The sequence below is a fragment of the Spermophilus citellus genome (genome assembly GCF_964194105.1).
Source record: "Spermophilus citellus genome assembly, chromosome: 17".
Classification (NCBI taxonomy): Eukaryota; Metazoa; Chordata; class Mammalia; order Rodentia; family Sciuridae; genus Spermophilus; species Spermophilus citellus.
The window spans coordinates 33617350-33639415 of record NC_138199.1 but is presented as its reverse complement, the minus strand read 5'-3'; the positions used below and the strand labels follow the sequence as shown (position 1 = coordinate 33639415).

The following is a 22066-nucleotide window of genomic DNA, read 5'->3' as shown; positions in this document are numbered from 1 at the left end:
CCCTCCCCCCAGAAGGTAACATTGTCCTGGGAATTCGTGTAAGGAAGGCAGACAAAGGATGAGTGGCCACAAGGAGTCCTCCCAGCCAAGAGCCAGCACCCCTTGCCAGAGAGCAGAGGCTTAGCAGGTGGCCATGCCAGTCCCTCAGCCCAACCGAGCTCAGCTGAATGCAGCCACAGGTGGAGCCCAGGCACACCCAGCAGAGGAGCCCAACACCAGTTCAGGAAAATCATACTTCTTGCTGGAAGCCACTCTCCGAGGGCGATTTATAACAGTAATAATTCATTGACACAGGGAGTCAGAGGTCACCCCCCTTTCCCTTCTAGGTTTGTAGGCTGATGGTTATTTGCATGAATAGATAAAACTTTAGTAATGCTAGGTGAATGTGGCAAGGACCAAGCCAGAAGTCCCCTCTGCCACCACTGAATCTATTTCCTCATCCACAAAGTGGGAGAGTTGGCCATTAGCCGGTACTCATTTTAAACGGAACAGGCTTCTTCATTTTTCACTGGTAACGTGAATGGGGAGGGAAATGCCAACTTGCCCCACTTTCCTTTGGTCCAGTGGCAACCTGACACTCTTCCCTCCGATCAAGTTTCAGAGCCCACCCAGCAGCTCTAAATTAAGACTGATGGGGGAGGACTCATGCAACCTGAAACCTTTTGGAGAGTAAATGGCCACATTTTTAGACATTTGAGTTAAACTCTGCTAACCTTAAGCACCAAGAGCAGTCTTTTTTTTCTCCCTTTCTCCGTATTTAATTCAGTTACCTTTTTCCTGGATCTTTTACTTGTTGGAATTCACTCCTAACAGAATGCTCCAAAGGGCGGCAGGTTCAGCAGGAGATGAATTCAACCAGTTCTTGGAAGCCCCCAGAGAAGGTAGCATTCTCAGTGTCACCTAAAAGCAGTGAGAGCCTTTGAGGGCCTTTCTTTCCTTGAATGCGTCCCCTGTTGTGGATGGTCAGGGTTTTCTGAGGCTATCGATAGTAACGGGACCTTGGTCCCACTTGGGTGACATTTTTGATGGAAGGTTACTACAGTTTCCTCTCTATGTCAGGGATCTATTGATATTGATCAGACCAGTGACCCCAACACGTCTAATAGAGAACTCATCATCATTTTTTCCGGGTGTGTGGGCTGACCAGCCAGCTTCGCATCTGACTGAGGGACCCTTGGAAGGTCCAAGGCCTCTCACATGCCATCTCTAGCTGGGAGTTTAGTTGGGGCTGTTGGCTGGGGACACTTTCTTCCATGTGGTTTCTTGGGGGTCCCTCACAGAATGGCAGTTGGGTCCTCTGAGAAGGTGCATTTCAGGTGGAAGGAAGCAGAAACTGCTAATTCCTCTTCAGTCCCACTTCTGCCATAAGCCATGTGTTTGTGCATCATTAAGACAGTTCTAGGCCAGCCCAGATTCAAGAGGAAAGGAAATCAACTTCTCTTGTTAGTGGGAGGACGGTACAGGACAGGCTACATGTGGAGAGAATAAATTCAAAGGGCTCTTTGGAGGCTATCACTGCCACCAAGTACAGACGCCGATTGGCTCAGCCCTGGACCTGGATCCTAGAGAATGGAGGATATAAGGTACATCTCCTTTATCCCCACCCCCACCTCAAAAAGCCAACTCATGGAGGGTTCTGTGGTGGGATAGGTTGGACCCGAACTCCTTGCAGCTGGACAGCCCACATTCACAACACCTGTAACAGGGCTTTTTGAGGTCCTCTTTTACCCCCCCTTAATTTTGACTGAAAAGCCCCATCTGGATACAGAAAAGCTGTTAAGGCCTTCTATAGATTTGCAGAACCTGGATGGCCTTTTTTGTGTCATTCCTTAATAAACAACCAACTCGAGAGGTTGAGATCCATTAATCTCCTGGAGATGACGGAACCCTTGTTGATGGAGGTCAGGCCCAGCCTTCAGCTTCATGGTCCCCTCCCTTCCCCAAGCCTCACACCCCCCCCCCCAGTCAAAAGATACAGAGCCTTAGGAGCTAGCTCCCCTGTGTCTTCTGCAGGGCTAACAATGAATAAACTGGTCCCTTCCTACTGAGATAGGATATTGATGGGGGCGGGGGGGTGGGGGAATCACTTGTGAAACTTGCCCTGTACGCTGCTCTTTAGTGCACGAGGGCACACGTGTTTAGATCAAGCAAAGAGATCAAAACCCATACTAGAGGGCACGTTCCCACTGATCCCAATGTGATCAGATAATGGAGGTGTCAACCAGGGATCCGAGAACCACCAGACCACCACCAACCCTCTTGGGAATCACCAGATTGAGGCCAGCCCCTCCCCAAGCTTCCTTTGAAAGAGCCCGAATTCTCCCTGGAATGTGGGCTCCTTGCTCTTCTAAATAAATCTGCCTCAATATCTGACATGTGCTGAAGTTCTTTTCCATCATGTACAACAAAGGCCCCCCCTCTCTAGGACCTTGTCATACCCTCTCTGGTGACACTACCAATGCTCGTCTTTCTTGGTGCTCAAGCGTTGGGCATCCTGGACGTTTGCTTCCGGTAATACTCCAACTGCAGGACAAAGGACTAAGTTTCTGGCCTGGGCTTTGCCAGAGACTCACCAAGTCCAGTTTTTGGTCAGGAGTGACGTGAACCGGAGAAGCTGGGAAACCAACCCCCAAATCATGGTCAAGTGGCAGTCGAGCTGGAGAAGTCATATCCCCCTGAGGGGGCAGGTGTGCTAGAAGGCAGGGGAGGGGGTGCTTAGGTTCCCCCGGGTGCCTTCCAACGGGCCACATATGGTAAGCAGGCTCAGATTTTGGTACCTTTGCATGGCTGGGTTCAGGCCTTTCAGAAACTCCAGCCCTTTATTATCTTTCCTAAGCCTGAGATCACGTTGTTGTCACAGAGTCCAAGTCAAAATCCAAGATAACCAATGTCAGAGCTTGAGGTCTACGGTAAGAGCCAGGGCCTGACAACAGGTGGCAGGAGAGTCAAAGAAGTCCCTGCAACACCAGTCGCAGGTTAATTCCAAGAAGGGTCGGCTTGATGCTGGCTCAGGATTCCTGGGTCCTGCTACCCACAGCCTTGCCCCAGTGAACTTTGTGAGCTACTGGCCCCTCAGCTCACCTTAAGGCCAGGCCCAGCCAGTCAGGCCCACTCACAGTGGAAGCACCATCCTTTCTAGGCCTTTCTTCATACACACTCCACTTCCCTGCTCTTGCTCCTGCACTGCCCAGCCTGGTCCTCCCATGCTATCTTTACAGTTCCTCTGCTTGTAGGGAGCTGAGCCAGCTCCAGGGCTCAGCCTATGTCCTGCCTGAAGCATTCCCAGCCACAGCCACCCTCCCCTTCTGAGCAACCTGTACCATGGGCATACGGTCCTGACGCACTCTGGAAGGACCCGTCTCCTCATCAGCTGGGCTCAAATCCTGGGTGACTTGAGGCTAGTGAGATCACCTGGGGAGGCTCATCTGTAATACCACCCACCTTATAAGGTAGAGCCAACATACACGCAGCACCTCAACACTGCCTGGCACAGTCAGCCCTAAATGAATGTCAGCTATTATAACCAGCCTTCTATACCTATGGAGCCCACGTCTGCAATTTCCATATTTATGGGTGGAAAATATATATGTATTTTGGGGGAGGTACCAGGAATTGAACTCCAGGGCACTCAACCACTGAGCCGCATGCCCAGCCTTATTTTGTACTTTATTTAGAGACAGGGTCTCACTGAGTTGCTTAGTGCCTCGCCTTTGCTGAGGCTGGCTCTGAACTTGCCATCTTCCCGTCTCAGCCCCTGGAACCACCGGGATTACAGGCATGCACCACCGCGCCCAGGTGAAAATATTTAATTGCATGTGTACCGAACATTTTCCCCTTATATCCCAAATACAGCATAACAACCATTTACACAGCATTTATGTTGTACTAGTTATTATAAGTAATCTAGAGATGATTTAAAGCGTATGGGAAGGTTGCATGGGTTACATGCCCATACTATGTAAAGAATATTAGCATCCAAGGGTTTGGGTATGTGCTAGAACCCATCGCCTGTGGATATCAAGGGATACCGTTTTCTTTTTCTTACCTCAATTCCTCAAAAGGAAGAAAGAGGAGACTAACTTTAATCCGAAAGCCTTGTGCTGCAGTTCCTCATGCCTTTATCCCAAGCCTGTCCCTCACAAACTCTTGCAAAATCTATACATCTTAAAGTTACTATAAATTCACTCAATGAAAGTCACCCAGCGCCCTGTTAATTAGCCTATGCAATGTACTAGCATGTTCTTACAATAAACAAAGGGAGAAATGATAGTTTAAGAATCCTATGGTGTAGGGTACATTCCCAGCACTATCTACTGCTGGGAGAGAGGAGGTAAGGTTGACCTAAATGTCCTCGGAGCAGACCCAAGACACCACCCTCACATACCTCCTATATCCTCCCCCACAAAGTTTCCTTTAAAAGAAGAGCCTGAGACCCCCAAAGTGCCGCTTTTCCTCCCTGAATTCTGCTCCAAGAATGTGTATCCTCACATTTCACTCTCTCCTCTCCTTGTCCATACCCCCTCCAGTCTCCTTACCTGGCCATGTCTGCTGCCTCCGCCACGTCCTCCAGCTGAAGCTCCTTGACTGCTCCTAGGAGGCCAGGCACACCTCCTAATATACCCGTTTCTTCCTCGGGCTACACAGTGGAGTCACCTGGTGAGCCTTAATAAGATCCCATTGCCCACCCCCAATCACAGCCAACCCAATCAGAATCATGGGGTGGGTGATTTTAAAACTCCGCCAGGTGATGCTAATATGCTGCCAGAGTTGAAGAACTTTACTTGCTCATTCTGGAGGCTTCTTCTGCCATAAGGATAGGGAGCAAATCTGTTTTGCTCACTATTGTGAGCTCAGCACCTACCACTCACCAGGCATCTGTTAGCACCAAGAAATGTCGGCTTAGTGGATGGAGAGGGACCCACTCTTGGCTCACCAGGCGCTCCACTCCCTGGCCCAGCTGCAGCCTCCCCCCCATTATTTGCCCCGTTCCCCCGTACCTCCCGTTTCCCCCACACCCCCCCCTTCTACCCACCTTCCACCCACAGCATCCTGAAGGGCTCTGCTTTGTGTCCAGCCACCGTTTTCTTAACATTCTCTAGCCCCTCAGGGTTCTGTCAAAAGGCTCCTGCCTCAGGGAATCTCCCTGATCCCCAACTGGGATACATCCCCTTCCTCCAGCTCCCAAAGCCCCCCAGACTTTCCCCTGGGTGCTGCACATCGTCCTGGAAATCAGCTGTGCCTCTCTCCTCCTGCAGGAGCTTGGGGACTCCCAGAGCATGAGGGCTTGCCTGCACCATCCCCAGTGCCTGCCACATACAGGGTGCTCAGTCAATGATGTTTGGTTGAGTGATTTCTATTCTCAGATGTTTTCACCCATTCAGGGCCCCGCTGCTACCCTTAAAGGCTTTCTAATCCAGAGCTGATGGGACCTGACTTTGACTCTTTTGCTGAAACCTCCAGGGGGCGCAGGAATGACATCACTCATGAGGACTGTCAGACATTCTCTAAGGTGGGTGGGTGGGAAGTGCACCTGTGTGTGCAGGTGCAGCCTGCACACACAACATCACTTGACCCCTTCTCTCTTCAGAAGGGCAGAGGCAATCCCCCCGCCCCACCCTCCCTCACTGGGTGTTGTGGGTTGCAGCTCCCCTCCCCAGTATGTTGAAATCCTAAATCCTAGGACCTGGCCTTATTTGGAAATAGTCTTTGCAGATATAATTGTTAGGATGAGGCTCACTGGATTATTCATTTGAAATTCAAATTTAAATTATTTCAAATTAATTTATTGGGCAATCCTGTATTTTTATTTGTCAAATCTGGAGACCCCAGTTGGGAAGAAAAAGAAAAGTGCTTTTGCAGGAAGGAGGGAATACAGGTCTAGGGGAACTCGCAAGTCCTACTGTTGGGGGATGGCTACCTGTGGCCCAGGAAGCAGTGCTAACCCATAAGTGGGAACTGTCTGACCCCCAGGAGGACCCATGGCATGGGCCTGCATTGGAGATGGAGGGCCCAAGCCAGCATAGTGGCCCTGGGGGAACCTGTGAAGTCCTTTTGGTACCTGGAATCCCATAATAATAAGAGGAAGTGGGAAACAGGGAGAGGCAGAAATCTGGAGGTGTCGATGACCCAATCCAGGGCCACCTTGACACTCCAGGGCTTGTCAGAGGCCCATACTGGAAAGTATGTATTGAAGACAAAGTTTTTAAACATCACAGCTGGAATGGTGGTGTTGCAGGGGCTTCTGGGACCCACATCTGGGACAGCAGGCTAGAATGAGTGACTGGAGAGCCAAGGGACAGCACCAGCCACTCCAAAAGTCCCACACCAGGTGGGGCTTGTTCTTCCTGAGGCCTTGGATCTGGAATGTTCCCCCAAAACGTGGGCCTCATTGGGAGAAGCAGGTATTGGAGGCACACCCCCGAAGGGTATATCTTGTCCTCCACCCCTCTCAACAGGGCCAAGTGACCATGGACTGAAACCTCTGAAACTGTGAGCCAAAATAAATCTTTCCTGCTCTAAGGTGATTTTCTCAGGTGTTTTGTCACAGTGGTGAAAACCTGAAACACCCTCCCCACCAACACCACAGAAACTCTCAGCAAGTCAGGCAAGAAAAGCCACTGTTTATTTACACCTTGGTCTGTACATTACAGTTCCCGGGAAGGCGCCCACCGCTGAGATAGAGAGCAGCAGGAGGCGAAGAGCTCAGGACCTGGGACCCAGCCTTGGGGCCTCGCCCACACCCTCCCTCTCTGGGGCCTGAAAGCAGAAGTCCCATCCCAGTCCTAAAGCTAAGGCCGTTTCCAGACCCGGACTCCTGAGGCAAACACCCAAGTGGAATCCCACAGAGTCAGAAGCCGTGAACCAAGCCCTGGAGCGTGAGGTCACCATGCAGTCTACTCTACCTGGTCTGCAAGAGACCCAGCCCCAGACGGGAAAAAGCTGGGAGGAGGGGAGGCGACGACGGGCTGAGAGTCCTCAGTGATGCCCTGTCCCATCCGGGTCCTGACATCAGTCTGATATTTAATGGCACTCTGGTCTGAGCACCTTCGGCAGACTAGGAAGGGCTGGGCAGGTGTTAATACACAGGCAGGGACAGTAGCAAGCCTCTTCCTCTCCCTTGGGTCTGCAGCTGTCCTACACACTAGACACGGTGGCCCTAAACCCAGGCCCACTGCTGGGTACAGGGAACCACACAGCCAGGGCTTCCTCCAGAAGCAGCAGGTATCTGCTGCAGACCTGCAAGACTCACGGCACCCCTGCTGGGGCCAGTGGCCCAGGTTCAAGTACCCGCATGCTCACAGCAAGAGGGTGCGCAGGAGTTTGAAGTCACTTTACACGAAGTTGCCCTTACCTGGGATTCAGGTTTCTAACTAACCGCAGGCTGGGGGCGGGACTCAGTGCCGGGCCCCCAGTGCTTAAGACAATGACAAAATATTCTGTACAAAGTCACCGAGTCTACAAGGCAGGGTGAGGCCGGGGGAGCCGAGGGGAGGCAGGCCTGGTCTTGGTGGGTAGTCAAAGTGCCTGGGAGCTCGGCCGTCCAGGGGGAGGCCCGAGGTTACAAAGTAGGATGCATATGTCCACGTTTACAGGGCTGGGAAGGCAGCGACCACGAGAGTGTGTAGAAAAGGGGGCAGTGGGGACACAGGGAGAATCCCGTACAGTGGTGACAGGGGAAAAAAAGGCACGAGGACAAAAACCCCAAACCATGCAGACAAAAACAGCCCGGGCAGCACAGCAAAGCAGGCGGTCCCAGCAGGATGCAGGGTGGCCCCGGGCACAGCAGCACTTAGACTGGCAGCAGAGGTGGCCTGGGATGCCCTCCCCAGCTGGTGTCTCTGGGGCAGACAGCCCTACACTACAGTCACAACGGAGAGAGGAGGAGCATGCGGAACCCAGTGAGAACGGTGGCCTTGCCCTTCACCAGGGTCTTGCTCATAGACACAAACTCTTCTGGAAAGCTGGTAACCTCTCAGATGGGCAGCCAGAGGATGGCAGAGGGCCTTAGGACCGTCCCATCAGGCAGGTGGGGCGGGCCCGTAGGAGCCCTCCTCAGCTGCCCATCACAGGTACACGTGTCAGGACCTTGAGGTCCCTAAGATCAGAGTTCCAAGTCACCAGGTAAGGGTACCGCCCCTCTAACTTCAGACCCCTTGTGGGGCGGGCCTCCATCTTAACAGCCTGAAGCACCAACCTACAGAGGAGACCTTGGGTCCCAAAGGGAGGGACGGGGAGGAGAGACCAGGGGAGATGCTAGCACTGAATCCCTAAATGGTCCCTCTCCTCACTCAGCCCCCTACAGAGCCATCAGGGATCTACCAGGTGACCAAAGTCATTTCCTTGGCATGGTGACTACCCAATCCCATCCAGAGCCAGCTCTCACACACACCTGGAGCACACAGAGGGGACTGAATGCTCCCCACCTCCCCAGGCCTTGCTGCAGGCTTTGGCAGGCTATGATGTCCCTCGCTGGGACAAAGAGCCCCCACCTGGGCCAGGAATCAGACTGGTCAGTGGACTAGCACCTGGAGCCTCCAAGGCCCGAGCCTGGGTCTGGTTTGGCTAACAATGGGAAGAGCCAGGCCTTCCCCCATCTGCCTGGTCAGAGCACAGACAAAGCCCACGAAGCCAGGGTCCCTCTAGCTCAGCTGTGTAAGCCAGTGGCTCTCAGGGAACAGCTCTCAGCCGACTCTGTTCTGCCCCCACTTAGTAAAGGGCCTGTGGTCAATACATTTCAACACGTGTCATCTCTGACTCAGGGGCAGAGACTGCTGCCCACCTAAGTGTACTAATCTCCAAGCTGCGGAGAACAGCTGGATCTACTGGTCCCGAGGCCATCTGGACTCCCATCCTGGGGCAAGGGCCACTTGACGTCACCACAGGTAAAGCCACCATCCACCACCTCAGCAGAGGCCCTGGACCTGTCCTGGCTCAACAAGCCCAGAGGCCACTACTACCGGTTTTCTCGACCTCTGGCCAACAAGCTTCTAGGACAAGGGGTCTCAGCCCTGAGCTACACACTGACATCACCTGAGGTCTTTCAACACGTAGGTACCACAATTCACAGTAGCCAAACCATGGAACCAGCCTAGGCGTCCACTAACAGATGAACAGATACATAAAATGGGGTGTATATACACAACGGTGTTTTACTCAGCCATAAATAAAAATAAGATTATGTCATTTGCAGGAAAATGGATGGAACTAGAGACCATTATGTTAAATGAAATAAGCCAAACTCAGGTCCAAGGTCATATGTTTTCTTCATATGTGGAAGCTAGAGAGGAAAAAGGAAAAGAAAGGTGTGGGGGAGGGGATTCATGAAAACCAAATGGAGATCAGTAGATGAAAGGGACCAGGGGGTGGGCGGGATATTGGCCAAATCAAATAGTTATATGGTGTGCATGATGAATATGTATCAAGTTCTTTTAAAATCCAGGTGCTGGGGCTACAGCAATTCAGTCTGGACCTCTGGGGAGTCAGCCCAGTCATCAGAGTTTCCTCATCTCTCCAGGTGACTGCAGTGCACACTGTTAGAAGCCTCCAGAGGACTGGAAGTTTCTGGTGCTTTGTGGTTTTTATAGATCAGAAATAAAGTCAAGAAAAAGGAATTCCCCTCTGATGATTCTCAAATAGATCTACCAGTTTAAAATAAAATAATCCAGGTCTAACTCCAGCTACTTCAAAGTTAAAATTTAAAAAAGGAAAACATTAGCTAATTTTGTTTGGCTTCCAAATGATGGCAAGGACAGCTCAATGTTACATAAAATGTGAATCTTCTCCAGAACGCCCCCGCCGCCCCCAAACAAAACCCTCTAAACTTTAGATAGATTACTATTGATCTGTCCTATTGGTAGGCAAAAAACAACCCTCACCCCAAACTCCCATAAAACACCCAGTTAAATTAGATGCACCTGGGTACTCCCAAATTCAGAGGCTTGAGCCAGGGGTCAGGACCAATTAAACCAGAATGTCCAGAGATCGGTTTTGGGTTTGTTTGGTTTTGGGTACTGGGGATTGAACCCAGGGCATCGCATGTGCTAGGCAAATGTTCTACCACTGTGCTATACCCCAGCCCTTTGGGGGATCAAAAAATTTTAAAGCTCATTTAAAATATGTCTCAAGTATTAACTGGAACATATATATTCTAAAAGTGAAAAATTATTTGCTGTGTATCTGAAATTCATTTTTTTTTTTTTTTTGGTATCAGGGATTGAACCCAGGGGCACTCCACCACGGAGCCACATTCCCAGCCCTTTTTTGGATTTTATTTATTTTACTTTATCGGTCTTGCTGAGTTGCTGAGGGCCTCTCTAAGTTGCTGAGGCTGACTTTGAACTCATGATCCTCCTGCCTCAGCCTCCCAAACCCCTGGGATTACAGGTGTGACCACTGTGCCTAGCCTGAAGTTCAAATCTAACTGGGCACATGTTTACCACCTAGCAATACAACAAGGGACAGCTGGGGTAGAACTCCCAGCTGGAAAATGAGCGAGGGAGGCAGAAAACACAGCGGGAGCAGGGCTGTGGAGCTGGGGCGTTGGCTCCCATCAGGCTAGCCTTCAGGATCAGAAGAGCATTTTAAAGACATACATGATTTGGGGGGTAGGGTGTGGGGGGGCGGCAGTAGGGATTGAATCCAGGCCCTTGCACAAGCCCTCTACCACTGAACTACATCTCCAGCCCCCAAACATATCTGATCTTAAAAAGCTGAGCTGAAATTGAGGGTTCATAACCCACTTCAATCTAATGTATGAAATATGATATGTCAAGAGCTTTGTAATGTTGTGAACAACCAATAAAAAAAATAAAATTAAAAAAAAAAAAAGCTGAGCTGACAAGAAATGCATCCTGGCTGAAGAAAGTAAGGAGGTTGGATTTAATGGAAGGTGTGTGTTACAGGGAATTCACTCCCTCATTTAAAAGTCCCTCTTCCAGAGGCCTCTCTGACACTGGCTCTTTTTTTTTTTTTGGCCTCTCAGGAAACCCATGCCAATGGCGCCCCCTACAGGGAGAGGCGAGGAGAATGGAGCAGGCTGTCTTTTCCCACCCCCTCTTCCCCTGGCAGAAATTCCTTCATAGCGGCTCTAACTCTGGCTTCTGTGGCCTTCTCTGGAATCTGCACTAATGCAGCTAAAGAACATATGCAATTTTACTTATTAAATACTCACCCCCATGGACCAGGGCCCTGACTTGGCTGGCCTCAGTGGCACTTCTTGCAATAGAAAACCCAGGTCAATGCCATGTTGCAACTTGTCATTTGCCTCTGGTTGTGGCCATTCCTTGCTACTGGCAAATACTCAAGAGACCCACTCCTCAGGCCGCCTTTCTCTGCCTGTGTCTTCTCAGACCCTTGGGGGAGCCTAATATCCTGAGAACAGGGCCTTCTAGAGAAAATGCCCCAGCCAGTCTTCTGGGCATGGGTAATTCCAGAGTCCTGGGCAGAACCAGTGCAACCCCATTATTTGCAGCATGAGACCAAACTGCACATATTAAAAAGAAATCACAAAATCCAACAGAAGCAAAGTTGATTGGAATGGAACAAAGATCAGTCTTGGCTACAGCCCTGTCTCCAAACCTGGGGACACACCCAAGTCCCCCAGGTCCCCTCTTCATCCTCCGCTGCCTGCCTTCTCTGCATACACCCCTCTCTACCCTCCTCAACATGCCCGAACCTTCCTTTTCCCGCTAGATGTGCTGAAGAAAACAAGAAACTGCAGGGGAAGAAATAAGACCATACGTGTTTATATAGATTTGGGTCAAGGAAAGGAATCACAAGCTATAGAAAATTCAGATAGACTGGAAAACTCGAAGGAAAGGACCACATCTATTCCCTGCTGCCTAGAACAAGAGATCACATTAAAAATCCACGGTGGAAATTCCCACCATGTGTCCAAAGCACGGAAGACAAAGGTTTCCCTGCAACTTTCCCACCTGCATGTCCCACCAGCGCAGTGTCTGTTCCCCTGGATGAAGACCAAAGAAGGGGGCTGCTCTAGCTCCCCAGGGGAGCCCAAGCTCGGATTCTGGAATCCATCCTGAGGCCTGCCCTCACCAGTAACAAGCGACAGTCCGTCTGCGCGGCTGCAGGCAGCCCTGCCCCTCTGGGAATCCTTTCTTTGGTTGCCCAACCTGTTTTGACACCCCCACCTCCTAAGCTGCTTCTTTCCTTTTGATTTCTTCATTTTATACCCAAGTGAATGGTGCTTCTATTTCATTGTCTTAAAAACAAAACCAAACCATAAAGGGGAGGTGGGTGAGCAGGCGGGGAGGGCAGGGAGAACGTCAAGATGCCAAGAACCCCAGCAATGAGGACGGCCTGTCTACAGCTCTGTGAACCCGAGTCCTCTGGACACCATACACTGCCCCGCAGAGGGCTGCCCGAGGGCTCCTCCACTGGGTCCCCCCAGACGCCCCTTCCTTCTCTTTGAGCTCAAATACCTGGGCTTGATGGCCAAAGAGGCTGGAAAGAGCAACCAAACTCCTAGAAAAGATCAGATTTTGCTCCTTATCCCGGGAGGTGGGGCAGGGAGAGAAGAGCCTGTCTCCCTAGAGTATTTCTAATCCTTATCCCAGAGGTAGAATCATTTTATCCAGTAAGTGAAACATAATTGTCCAGTTCTCGTTATCGCAGGAACTCCCATGGCAGACCTTGTTCTCTCCGCTGCCAGTACCCTCTGCCCCTTGCAAAGGGGCCACAAAGTGCACACACAGCTCACTGCGCAGGTGTCACCAGCCACGGTCCCACGCTCAGCCCACATATACACCAGTACACGGTATGCATGGTGGCCAGAGGTACATTTACAGTGTGAGTGTGGGCCCAGGCCCACATCCTGGGGCAGGGCCTGCCCCTTGGTCCCCAGGTCCTAAGGCCGCTCTGCAGCCAGCCCCCTCTTCAGTGCTTGATCTCCAGGATGGAAGGGTTGTGGTCCAGGATGGCCAGGATAATCTTGTCCATGTACTGCCTCAGCCGGAAGTTGATCTCCTCCTGTTCTTTTAGGGCTTCCATTAGCTGAAGGGAGTGGGAGAGACAGGTCAGAGGCTAGGCCTAGATGGGGGTGTGGCAGAGCCCAGATCCCCAGTCTTGCAGTGAGCTAGTGTCTGATGACTGAGGGACCCAGGAGGCCCTGGGCAAGGCAAGACCCCACACTAACACTAGTACCTGGAGACCAGGACAAGGGTCTTAGGCAATGTAAGTGGTCTGTGGAGGCATTGGGGGTGGGCAATTTTTTTTTTTAAGGTTGACCACACTGGCCAAAGGCATTTATTTATTTATTTATTTATTTATTTATTTATTTATTTTTATTTTGGGTGTTGGAGATTGAACTCAGGGGCACTTGACCACTGAGCCACATCCTCAGCCCTATTTTGTATTTTATTTAGAGACAGGGTCTCGCTGAGTTGCTTAGGGTCTCGCTGTTGCTGAGGCTGGCTTTGAACTCGAGATCCTCCTGCCTCAGCCTCCCGAGCCATTGGGATTATAGGCGTGTGCCACCGTGCCCACTAAAGACATATATGATCAAGGCTGACATTCACAGTTCCAGGGCACCAAAGACTCCTGAGGCTGCCAGCCTTCCCACCAGAGTCCTGCCCTTGCCCTTCTCTGAGGCAATTCCTATTGTGTCCTTTAGGGTGCAGCCAAACTGCTGCCTCTGCCCTGGGGCTAGGGGTGCTGGTGACCAGTCAGGAGCTCCTTGAGGCCAGAGGTTGACCATAAGCTCTGGGTCCCAGGAAGAGTGTAAGTTTCAGTGGCATGGGGTCTTAGGGTCGTGTTAAAATGTGGCTAGGAGTTCTGGCATTTGTAGAAGAGTGGGCTTTGGTGCTAGACAGCAGGGTCCCTCTCCCACTGCAGCTGGGTGAGCCTGTGCCCTGTTCTCTTGGTCTATAATGGAGGTATTCATAAAGCCCCAGAGTTATCAGGTGAAATGAGAACATGCGCAAAAGCTGACGCTAAAGAAATGCCAGCTCCCGGGGCTGGGGATGTGGCTCAAGCGGTAGCGCGCTCGCCTGGCATGCGTGCGGCCCGGGTTCGATCCTCAGCACCACATACCAACAAAGATGTTGTGTCCGCCGAAAACTAAAACAATAAATATTAAAAATTCTTTTTCTCTCTCTCTCTCCTCTCTCACTCTCTCTTTAAAAAAAAAAAAAAAAAAAGAAAGAAAGAAATGCCAGCTCCCTTCTCCTCCTGCCAAGGGCGGTGGAATCACAGCCTAACCTGGGTCTCCATGAAGACGCAACCCACTGGCCACTTCTCCGGCAGGGCTCAGACTCATGCTCCACCCTGTCCTAAACCTGTGCTCCTTTCAGCAGAAACCAGAGCTGACTTGTTCCCCTGTGGCCACCTCCTACACAGCTGTGCCTGTCTTTTGGGGTAGTGGTAGATGGGGACACTGAGGGGCCAGGCCCTCCTCTGGCTTTCAGGCCCTGGGCAGCCTGGGGCTCATGGTCCTGGAGGGGGAAGGGGAGGGGCCGGGGTCCAACCAAGAGCGAGGGGACAGTCTACCTCATCTCGAGATGCTGTGTCAATTTCTGCAGCCAAAGACTGGGCTTTGGTCTGGGTAGCAAAGAGGTTCTTTGCTTCATAGAGGCTGAGGCTCAGGATCTGTCCATTCAAGTCGTCATTCTGATCCCGCAGCTTATGGTTCTCCTACAGAGACAGGTGAAGACAACATCAACTCTAAGAGGCATCTGGAGTCTGCTGGAACCCTCTCTCTGTATCCACTATTTCCCTACAGCCACAGGCACCCTCCCTCAGCATGTGCTGTGGCCACTTCAGGAGGCCTGACAAGGATGTAGCCTTTGCCAGGCGTCAGGGTGGAGGACCAAATCCTGGTCTAGGGCCTGGAGTCCCTTTGAGATCATGGGGTTGGAGGGGGAGTTACTGCCCTGCCCAGAGGAGCCATGTTTCTTGGACAGGAGCATGCCTGGCCATTCCTTCCTCCCTGGGGCCCACTGGGAGCTCATCCTGCAACCTTGGCCCTTACTGAGGAGAGCCCTGCTCTGGGGTCTGGGTGAACAGGAGCTCTGGAATTCTGCTGAGTGGCAAGTGCTCTAGGTATCCATCCCTCCTGAAGGGGTCATCAGCCGACATCAACCCTATGTGCCAGCTCTTGCCCAAAGATGCTTTAAGGCTTGCACTTGAGACCCGGGAGCCCCTCCTGGATGGGAGAAGGGCTAGGCTTAGGAGCACTGCCAGGGCACAGGTGCCAGCTCCTCTGCCTCAAGTGAAACAAACTCAAAGATGTGACTTGAATCACAGACTCCCACCCACATGGTCAGGCTGAGCTTGGTGGACTTCAGTGGACATTACTCCCTTGTAGGGTCACTGCCCCTTCCTGATCCCACTCCCCCACCATAACTGACGTCCAATGAAGGGAGTGTTCCTGGGAGCACTGAAATGGAACCTCAGACTTGGTGTGTCCTGCTGGGAGAACCCAGCCCAGCCAGGCACTAAGCTGCAGCTGGACTGAGTCTCAGTCTCACCCCAAGCATCAAAGACAGGACAGTGATGTCGCTTTCTTTTTATAGATGGAAAGATCCTGAGATCCGCCAGATGTAGCCAGAGCCAAGTCACTTGACCTGAGCCATGAGCCAGGTAGTCAGTCCTGACGGTCAGGTGGTGGAGAGGAGCAGGGGGGAGTGTGTGGGGCAGGAGGAGGGATTACCACCTTGGCTCCCTTGCCAGGGTCCCAGCGCAGGAAGCCCATGCGGCTGTCCTGGGCACCTCATCCTGCTGGACGGCAGCTCTCAGGGCCCACCTGCTTTAGCCGCTTGACCTCGTGCTCCAGCTCCACCTCGCGGGCCCTGGCACTGAACTCGCCCAGGCCGGAGGAGCCGCGGCCCCTGCCCTGCCGCTCGCAGTCCAGCTTGTACATCTGCAGGTGCTCCAGCTCCTTGCGCAAGTCCTCGATGAGCTGCGGGGGAGAGGCTGGTTGGTGGTAAGGGGGACGCTGGGGGGAGCCCCGGGGCCCTCTGGCAGGGACCCACCTCCTGTGTCGCCTCCCGCTCCTTCTGGAACTCCAGGCGGTTCTGCCGCAGCTTGTCCATCATGCGTTTGTACAGGTCCATCTCGTCCTTGAGCCGCAGGCTGGTGTCCTCCAGCCGGTCGGACATGCGCTGCCGCTCCTGGAGCAAGGAGACCAGTCATGGGAAGGGGGTGGCCAGAGTCGGGCACCTCTGACCCAAAGGCTTCTCTGAGCAAATGGAGAGATGGCCCCGCCCCGTGGGACAGAGCCCTCCAAGTCATGGCTTAAAGAACAGGCAGGTCCCCTGTGATTCTAGAAACACAGCTAAGAACACCTCAGGCCCAAGTCCTCCAGAGAAGCTGGGTAGAGCCCGTACAGACCACATAGGCCCCAACAGAAGCTCTCTCACTCTTCAGACTATCATTCCTATCATATGGGGAATGTATACTCTATAATCACTGCAGAAAACACACGCCATTATTCACAGCTTGCTTTATTTTTTAAGGTAGGGGGGTCTAGCTTTTTAGTTTCAGAAAGTATAAACTCACGGCCCTCTTTGGCCAACCTTGCTTCTCTGTGGATACAGCTTCTCGTCCAGAATGCTGCTCACCTCGTCCAGTTTCTCGGTTTGTGACTTGAGTCGAGTCACTGTCGTCCTGAGCTCAGTATTTTCCTCCTCTAATTGTTGCACCCTGAGGAAAGGAGAGAGTCATGAATTTCAGAAATCTGGAATGCAGATTGTTTCACAAGGAAATGGCAGTTTGAAGTGTTTTCTGCCTCCTGGAGGGAATCTACCAGAAACTAACTGAAACAGAGACTTTTTTTTTTTTTTTTTGCCAAATGATAACACAGTTTGTGTATCCCTGACCCAGAAACCCAGGAGGCTCCAAAACCTGAAATTGCGTATAATTATTTTCATGCCAGGCATGGTAGTGTGTGACTGTAATTGCAGCAACTCAGGAGGCTGGGATAGGAGGATTGCAAGTTTGAGGTCAGCCTCAGCAACATACTGAGACTGTCTCAAAAGAAAAAAATTTAAAGAAAGGATGTGGCTCAGTGATAAGACACCTCAGTACCCCTAGTCATTTTCAGGCTGTGTGTTTGAGCTACATATGAAACATATATAGACTTCACATTCAGGCTTGGGTTTAGCCCCTAGATATCTTAGGTATGTGTAAATATTCTAAAATCTGGAAAAAAAAAAAAAAAAAAAAAAAGAAATCTGAAACACTCTGGTTCCAAGCATTTCCAATAGGGTGCGCTCCACACACAGAACCCTGAGCTTTCTGCCAGCAGAAGCAAAATAGTAAAGATATTAAGTTGTCACTCTTGTTTTTTTTCCAATAAAAGGAAACATTCATTTGTGAATAAGAACAAAAGACTCTTTTTGCATGCATCCTTTGAAGACTGAAATATCACAGAAGGCTGTTCTCTGCTAGTTGGAAAGAAGATCTTCCTGGGGCTGGCTGTGACCAGGCCCTATCTGCAGTTTGAAGGCAATGACCATATTTGCCTTCCTTTCTGACTCCAGTGTATCACCAGGCCTCTCCCCTGAGTGCTCACTGAGGCTGCCTCCTCCGGGCCTTGGTTCTGATGCAATAATCCTGTTAGTATCACAAAGGGCTGTCCTCAAGTGATTCCATGGACAGCCAGGTACTCAGGCAGGGCTCCAACCACTGTCATTTCCTGGAGGGATGGTTTTCTGACCTCCACTTTCCCCCTCTGAGAGCCCTAGGAGAGGCCCCAAGGCCAGTGCCTGAGAGGAATTCAGACCCAGGGAAGGTGGCCCGGAGCTGGTAAAGGCAGGCAGGCAGCAGGCTACAGACTCTGGGAACACCGCCCACACACTGTGCGTGAACAGCGGCCCCTGGAGTTGTCCAAAGGGCACAAGTGGGAAGGTAGCTAGGGAGGGCAGTGGCTCTCTGTATTTGTCCTCTGGCTCTCTGGCTAGTGCTCATACCATCTTCTCCCATGTGTCCCATCCTCTAAAGGGCAAAAAGCAGGCTGAGTAAGCGCAGGGGCCCTCAAGGAGACCTCCGGAAACGGAAGCAAACAACTCCTAAAGCCCAAGTTCAGATTTGAAATCCACCCTGGTGACAAGGCTGGTCTCAGCACAGGGGTTCCAGGAAGTCTCCTTTAACTGCTCCAGGGCAGGTGACCCAGTTCCCTTGGGCCTGCCTGGCTGAAGCAGGGGGTGCCCACCCATGAGCCTCAAGGAACCTCACATGGCCTAACTCCCAGCCACCTCCCCTGTCCAGGCTGGGTGTAGCCAATCTGGGAAGGCTCTGCTCAGAGACAGTCCCAGGGTCTGAGGAGCATCAAGAGCATCAAAAAGACAGTGTCTTCTCTGCTGGGGCTGAAGGGACCCCAGCCTGTGGGGAAGGAGCCCTCACTGTCCGCATGGCATGCAACAGCCTCCCTGGGGCTCTGGGAAGCAGACATGGGGGAATGACATGTCTAATGGGTGACCAATCAGTCTCCTGGGCCAGTGCACCCCCTGCCCTATCTGCCTCAGGTTCTGACAGTGAAGCCACATGCACACCCAAGGTGCAGGAGCCCATATAAAACTGGGACCCTTGTTTTCTAATTCCCTTTGCCCAGGTTCAATCCACCCAAGTAGATTCAGGATCAGAGGCTTTGACAGCAGGGGAGCTCCAAGCCTGAACATCAACCTAGCCTGGGACACCAGGTAGGAAGTAGGGTTTTTAAATGTATTTTTAAAAAACAAATATTGCTAAATATTTGTATTGCTTCTTTTACCTAATATGAATGATGTTACTATGAAATTTCTTTTGCATACTCCTTAAAGAACAGACCCGTGTGTGTGTGGGGGGGTGAGGGCTAGGGATTGAACCCAGGGCTTTACACACACGAGGCAAGTACTCCACCACTGAGCTACATCCCCCGCCCTTTTTATTATTTATTTATTTATTTTGAGACAGGGTCTTCAAAGTTGCTGAGACTGGCCTTGAACTTGTGGATCTTCCTGCCTCAGCATTCCAAGTTGCTAGGATGCCAGGTGTGCACCCCGTGTCCAGCTTGCCCACGTGTGTTTAAGGCATCAGAAGTAGACCTCTTACAGCAGCAGTTCAGTTTTCCCGACTACACAGTGGGAGGCAGCAGAAGGCAGGGGCACCTGGTGTGGAGCAGCTCCAGCTCCGTGCTCTTCTCCCGCTCCAGCTTGGTGTAGGCTTCACGGTGTCGCCGGGCCTCCTCCTCCAGTGCCTGCTCAGCCATGGTCTCCTGATCCTTCACCATCTCCTCCAGCTCATGCACCCTGGGGCAGGGGAGGGGGCACAGCTCTAGGACCGCAAGCTTCTGGGGCCTGAGGGGTCTCATCCCAACCCAGTTGTTCACAGGGGGAGACCTGACCCTGCCAAATCCCAACACGCCCACCCAGGGAGGGTGGAGTATCTGCTAGGCCTGCCAGCCAAGAAATAAATTAGGACATCTAAAGGGAGGTGAACTAGTCACATGTGCCAGGGGCAGACCTGGCGTGGGTCCAGAAGGGAGTGACACCACACCTGGGATGGCGGGATGCACACGGTAGCACAGAGAGGAAGCGCCAGCCTGGTCTCAGCTGGATACTGTCTCGAGCCTCCCCTCCTCATTTTTGATCTAATTTCCTGGGCAGTGTCCCTCTGATCAGCAATTCAGGTTACTAGGCACCTTGACTCCAAACACAGCACATCTTGACTAATGCCCCACATATGTCAGACCAAAGGGCCAGGTCCCCGCTGTGGATGTTATAACCCACTATGGTGGTGTAGGTGGTATCAGTCTAGGTGTATCTCACTGGCAATGGTCCCTCCACCAAGCTGACCTCAGGGTGTACACAAGGTAGAGGACTAGACCCTATGGTATGTCTACCAAGCTTCCTGCATCTGGGGAGGACTACCAAATGCAACATCCGCTTCATCCCAGTCAGTGCTGGGAGCACTGAGCATATGCTCAGTGGCCTCCACCAGGACCCCTCCTGCCAGCCACCCTCACTGGCCTCTTCCTCTGCAGAGCTTGATCCCAGGAAGGAGCTGGGGCTCTGGTCACTGTAAGCAGTGAGGGACAGCAGATCCCAGCTCTGCCCTGGGACTGCTGGCCTGGCAGAGGTAATGCCTCAGGCCTACAGTCAAGGTCAAGCTCCTCTGCCCCTCAGAGCTGTAAGTTACCACCATCAGCTTTTCTCGGGGCCTCAGCCACAGGGACAGCCCTGCGGTCCCCAGATCCATGCTCTGGCCTCACCTGTGCACCAGCTGTGTGTTCTCCTGCTTTAGCTTGCTCTTCAGGTCCCCACTGGTCAGGCTGTCATTCTCCAGCTCTGTCACCTTCTTTTCTAGGAAGCTTACCTACAGCAGAGAGTAGGGATGGGCTAGAGAAGACCTTGGAGGCCACAGGACTGAGAACCTAGAAAGTCCATGACCAAGACCTTCAAATGGCAGTGCATGAGAAAAGTGGTCATGTTGAGTGAGGATGACACTGAGGGGCCCACGTGCCTGTCACCCCTACCCCTAGCTCTTAGACAAGGTACAGGGTCATCTGAGTCCCCAGCCGGCAGCCCAAAGTACTTCCCACTACCCCCGGGAGCATGCACACACTGACTCCCTTCCTTCTCCACCTGCCCAGGGCCCACCTTCTCCGTGATGTCATTGTCACAGGAGTCAATGCTGTCCCGGAACAGGTCCTCAGTGCTGCCGTTACTGCTGCTGAAGTTACTGTTGTGCATGAGCTGCCTGCAGGGGTGGGCAATGGATTGTGGCTGCAGGGGCCCTCCAGAGGTGGGGTCCAGACGTAGGCTACAGGCTGGGGGAACCTGCTGTACCCTAACGGCCCCAACAAGGAGGCCGCCCTCCCTCAGCCAGTGGGGGAGAGCATCACCTGCTCTGAGGCTGGTGGAGGGGCTGCTAGCAGCCATGGCCCATCGACAACTGCTCTTTCCCGCCACCTCCAAACCCTCTTCACAGCAGCATCCAGCCAACAGCTACCAAATGGCCAGGGCTGGCCTACAAGGCCCCTTTCTTCTGGTTAGAAAGCTGCAATAGAGGGAGCCTGGCTCCACAGGCCAGCACAGGGCCTGACCTCCTGCGGCTGCCCAGTCGGGCTCGGCCCCCTCCACCGAGATGGCTCCTGCCACCTCTCAGGGAACTCTGGAGGAAGGTGCAGGAGAGATCCAGCATGCTTTACTGGCACTGGGTTGAGGATGAGGCTGGAAATAGGTGGACATTTACAGAGGTCATCCTTGGAAAATTTCAGCTGCCATCCTCTAATGACATCCCCTGCCCTACTCCCTCACAGGCAGCAGCCAGGGTCTGTACCAAGAGGCCTTCCCACCCAGAACTGAGCCAGAGCCTGGGTGCTGGCAGCTGATATCCTGGCACGGACCTGGGCCAGGCTATAGGAGCATGGCACAGAACCCCAGGGGCAGCAGGGCAGCTGTGCAGGACTCACTGCATCTCTGCCAGCAAGAACCCAGGGTCTCTTTTGTATGAAGGGCACGACAACTGTGGGGTCACTGTCTCAGGGCATCCCTACCAAGTCCACACAAGGCCGAGGCAGTCAAAGGTGTGACGACACTGACCGAAACCAAGAGGGGACCAAGGGAAGAATGAGGGCGAGGAAGGGCATGCACTTCTTTCTGAGAAGCAGGCCTCTGGCTGCTCTGCTACAGGGCCCTGGGCACCCTCACACCCCTCTACTCATTCAGCCACCCACAGGACACTGGCTGAGTCTGGGCTGCTGGCACAGAGACCTGGCCCCCAGGCAGCAATAACATAGTTAAGGGGACAGCTCTCAACTCATTGTCCTCCAAGGGGTCCTTACCGTCCAAAGGCAGTGCTAGAGATTTTTCGGTTGGGGCTGGAGAGAGAGAAAGAGAGAGAAGAAACAGTCACTGACCAGTGTCTGGTCCATTCCTTTTCTCCACCTATTACAAGACACCAACATGCAGAATGAGGCTTGTCCCTCCACTAAAGGGATTTTGCATGTCCACTTGGCCCCGAGAAAAAAAACAGTTTGACTTCCCATTGCAGGAAAAGCCCCCAGGATCAGCCCTGCTCTGAGTGTCCTCTGATCTGCTAAGACAGAGTGGACTGCCCTGCCCAGGAC

The 22066-nt window shown here is 52.4% G+C and overlaps 1 protein-coding gene and 1 long non-coding RNA gene across 5 annotated transcripts in view; one reads left to right on the top strand and one right to left on the bottom strand.

Moving 5' to 3' along the window:
* Positions 1-10828: 10828 nt before the first annotated feature.
* RAB11FIP4 (RAB11 family interacting protein 4) overlaps positions 10829-22066 on the bottom strand; it is a 113254-nt gene continuing 102016 nt past the window's right edge. For all 4 annotated transcript variants that reach the window (XM_081271610.1, XM_081271611.1, XM_081271612.1 and 1 more), the window contains 9 exons: positions 21782-21817; positions 20595-20694; positions 20207-20310; positions 19104-19244; positions 16578-16659; positions 15990-16127; positions 15761-15916; positions 14506-14649; positions 10829-13011 (listed from right to left, as the gene is read on the bottom strand). In XM_081271610.1, coding sequence (XP_081127736.1) covers positions 12895-13011; positions 14506-14649; positions 15761-15916; positions 15990-16127; positions 16578-16659; positions 19104-19244; positions 20207-20310; positions 20595-20694; positions 21782-21817 — 1018 coding nt within the window. In that variant the 3' untranslated portion in view covers positions 10829-12894. The remainder of the gene's footprint in view (positions 13012-14505; positions 14650-15760; positions 15917-15989; positions 16128-16577; positions 16660-19103; positions 19245-20206; positions 20311-20594; positions 20695-21781; positions 21818-22066) is intronic.
* Positions 15807-19060, top strand: LOC308636241. The gene is made up of 3 exons (XR_014019379.1): positions 15807-15940; positions 18569-18656; positions 18910-19060. It is a non-coding gene; the product is annotated as an uncharacterized lncRNA (long non-coding RNA).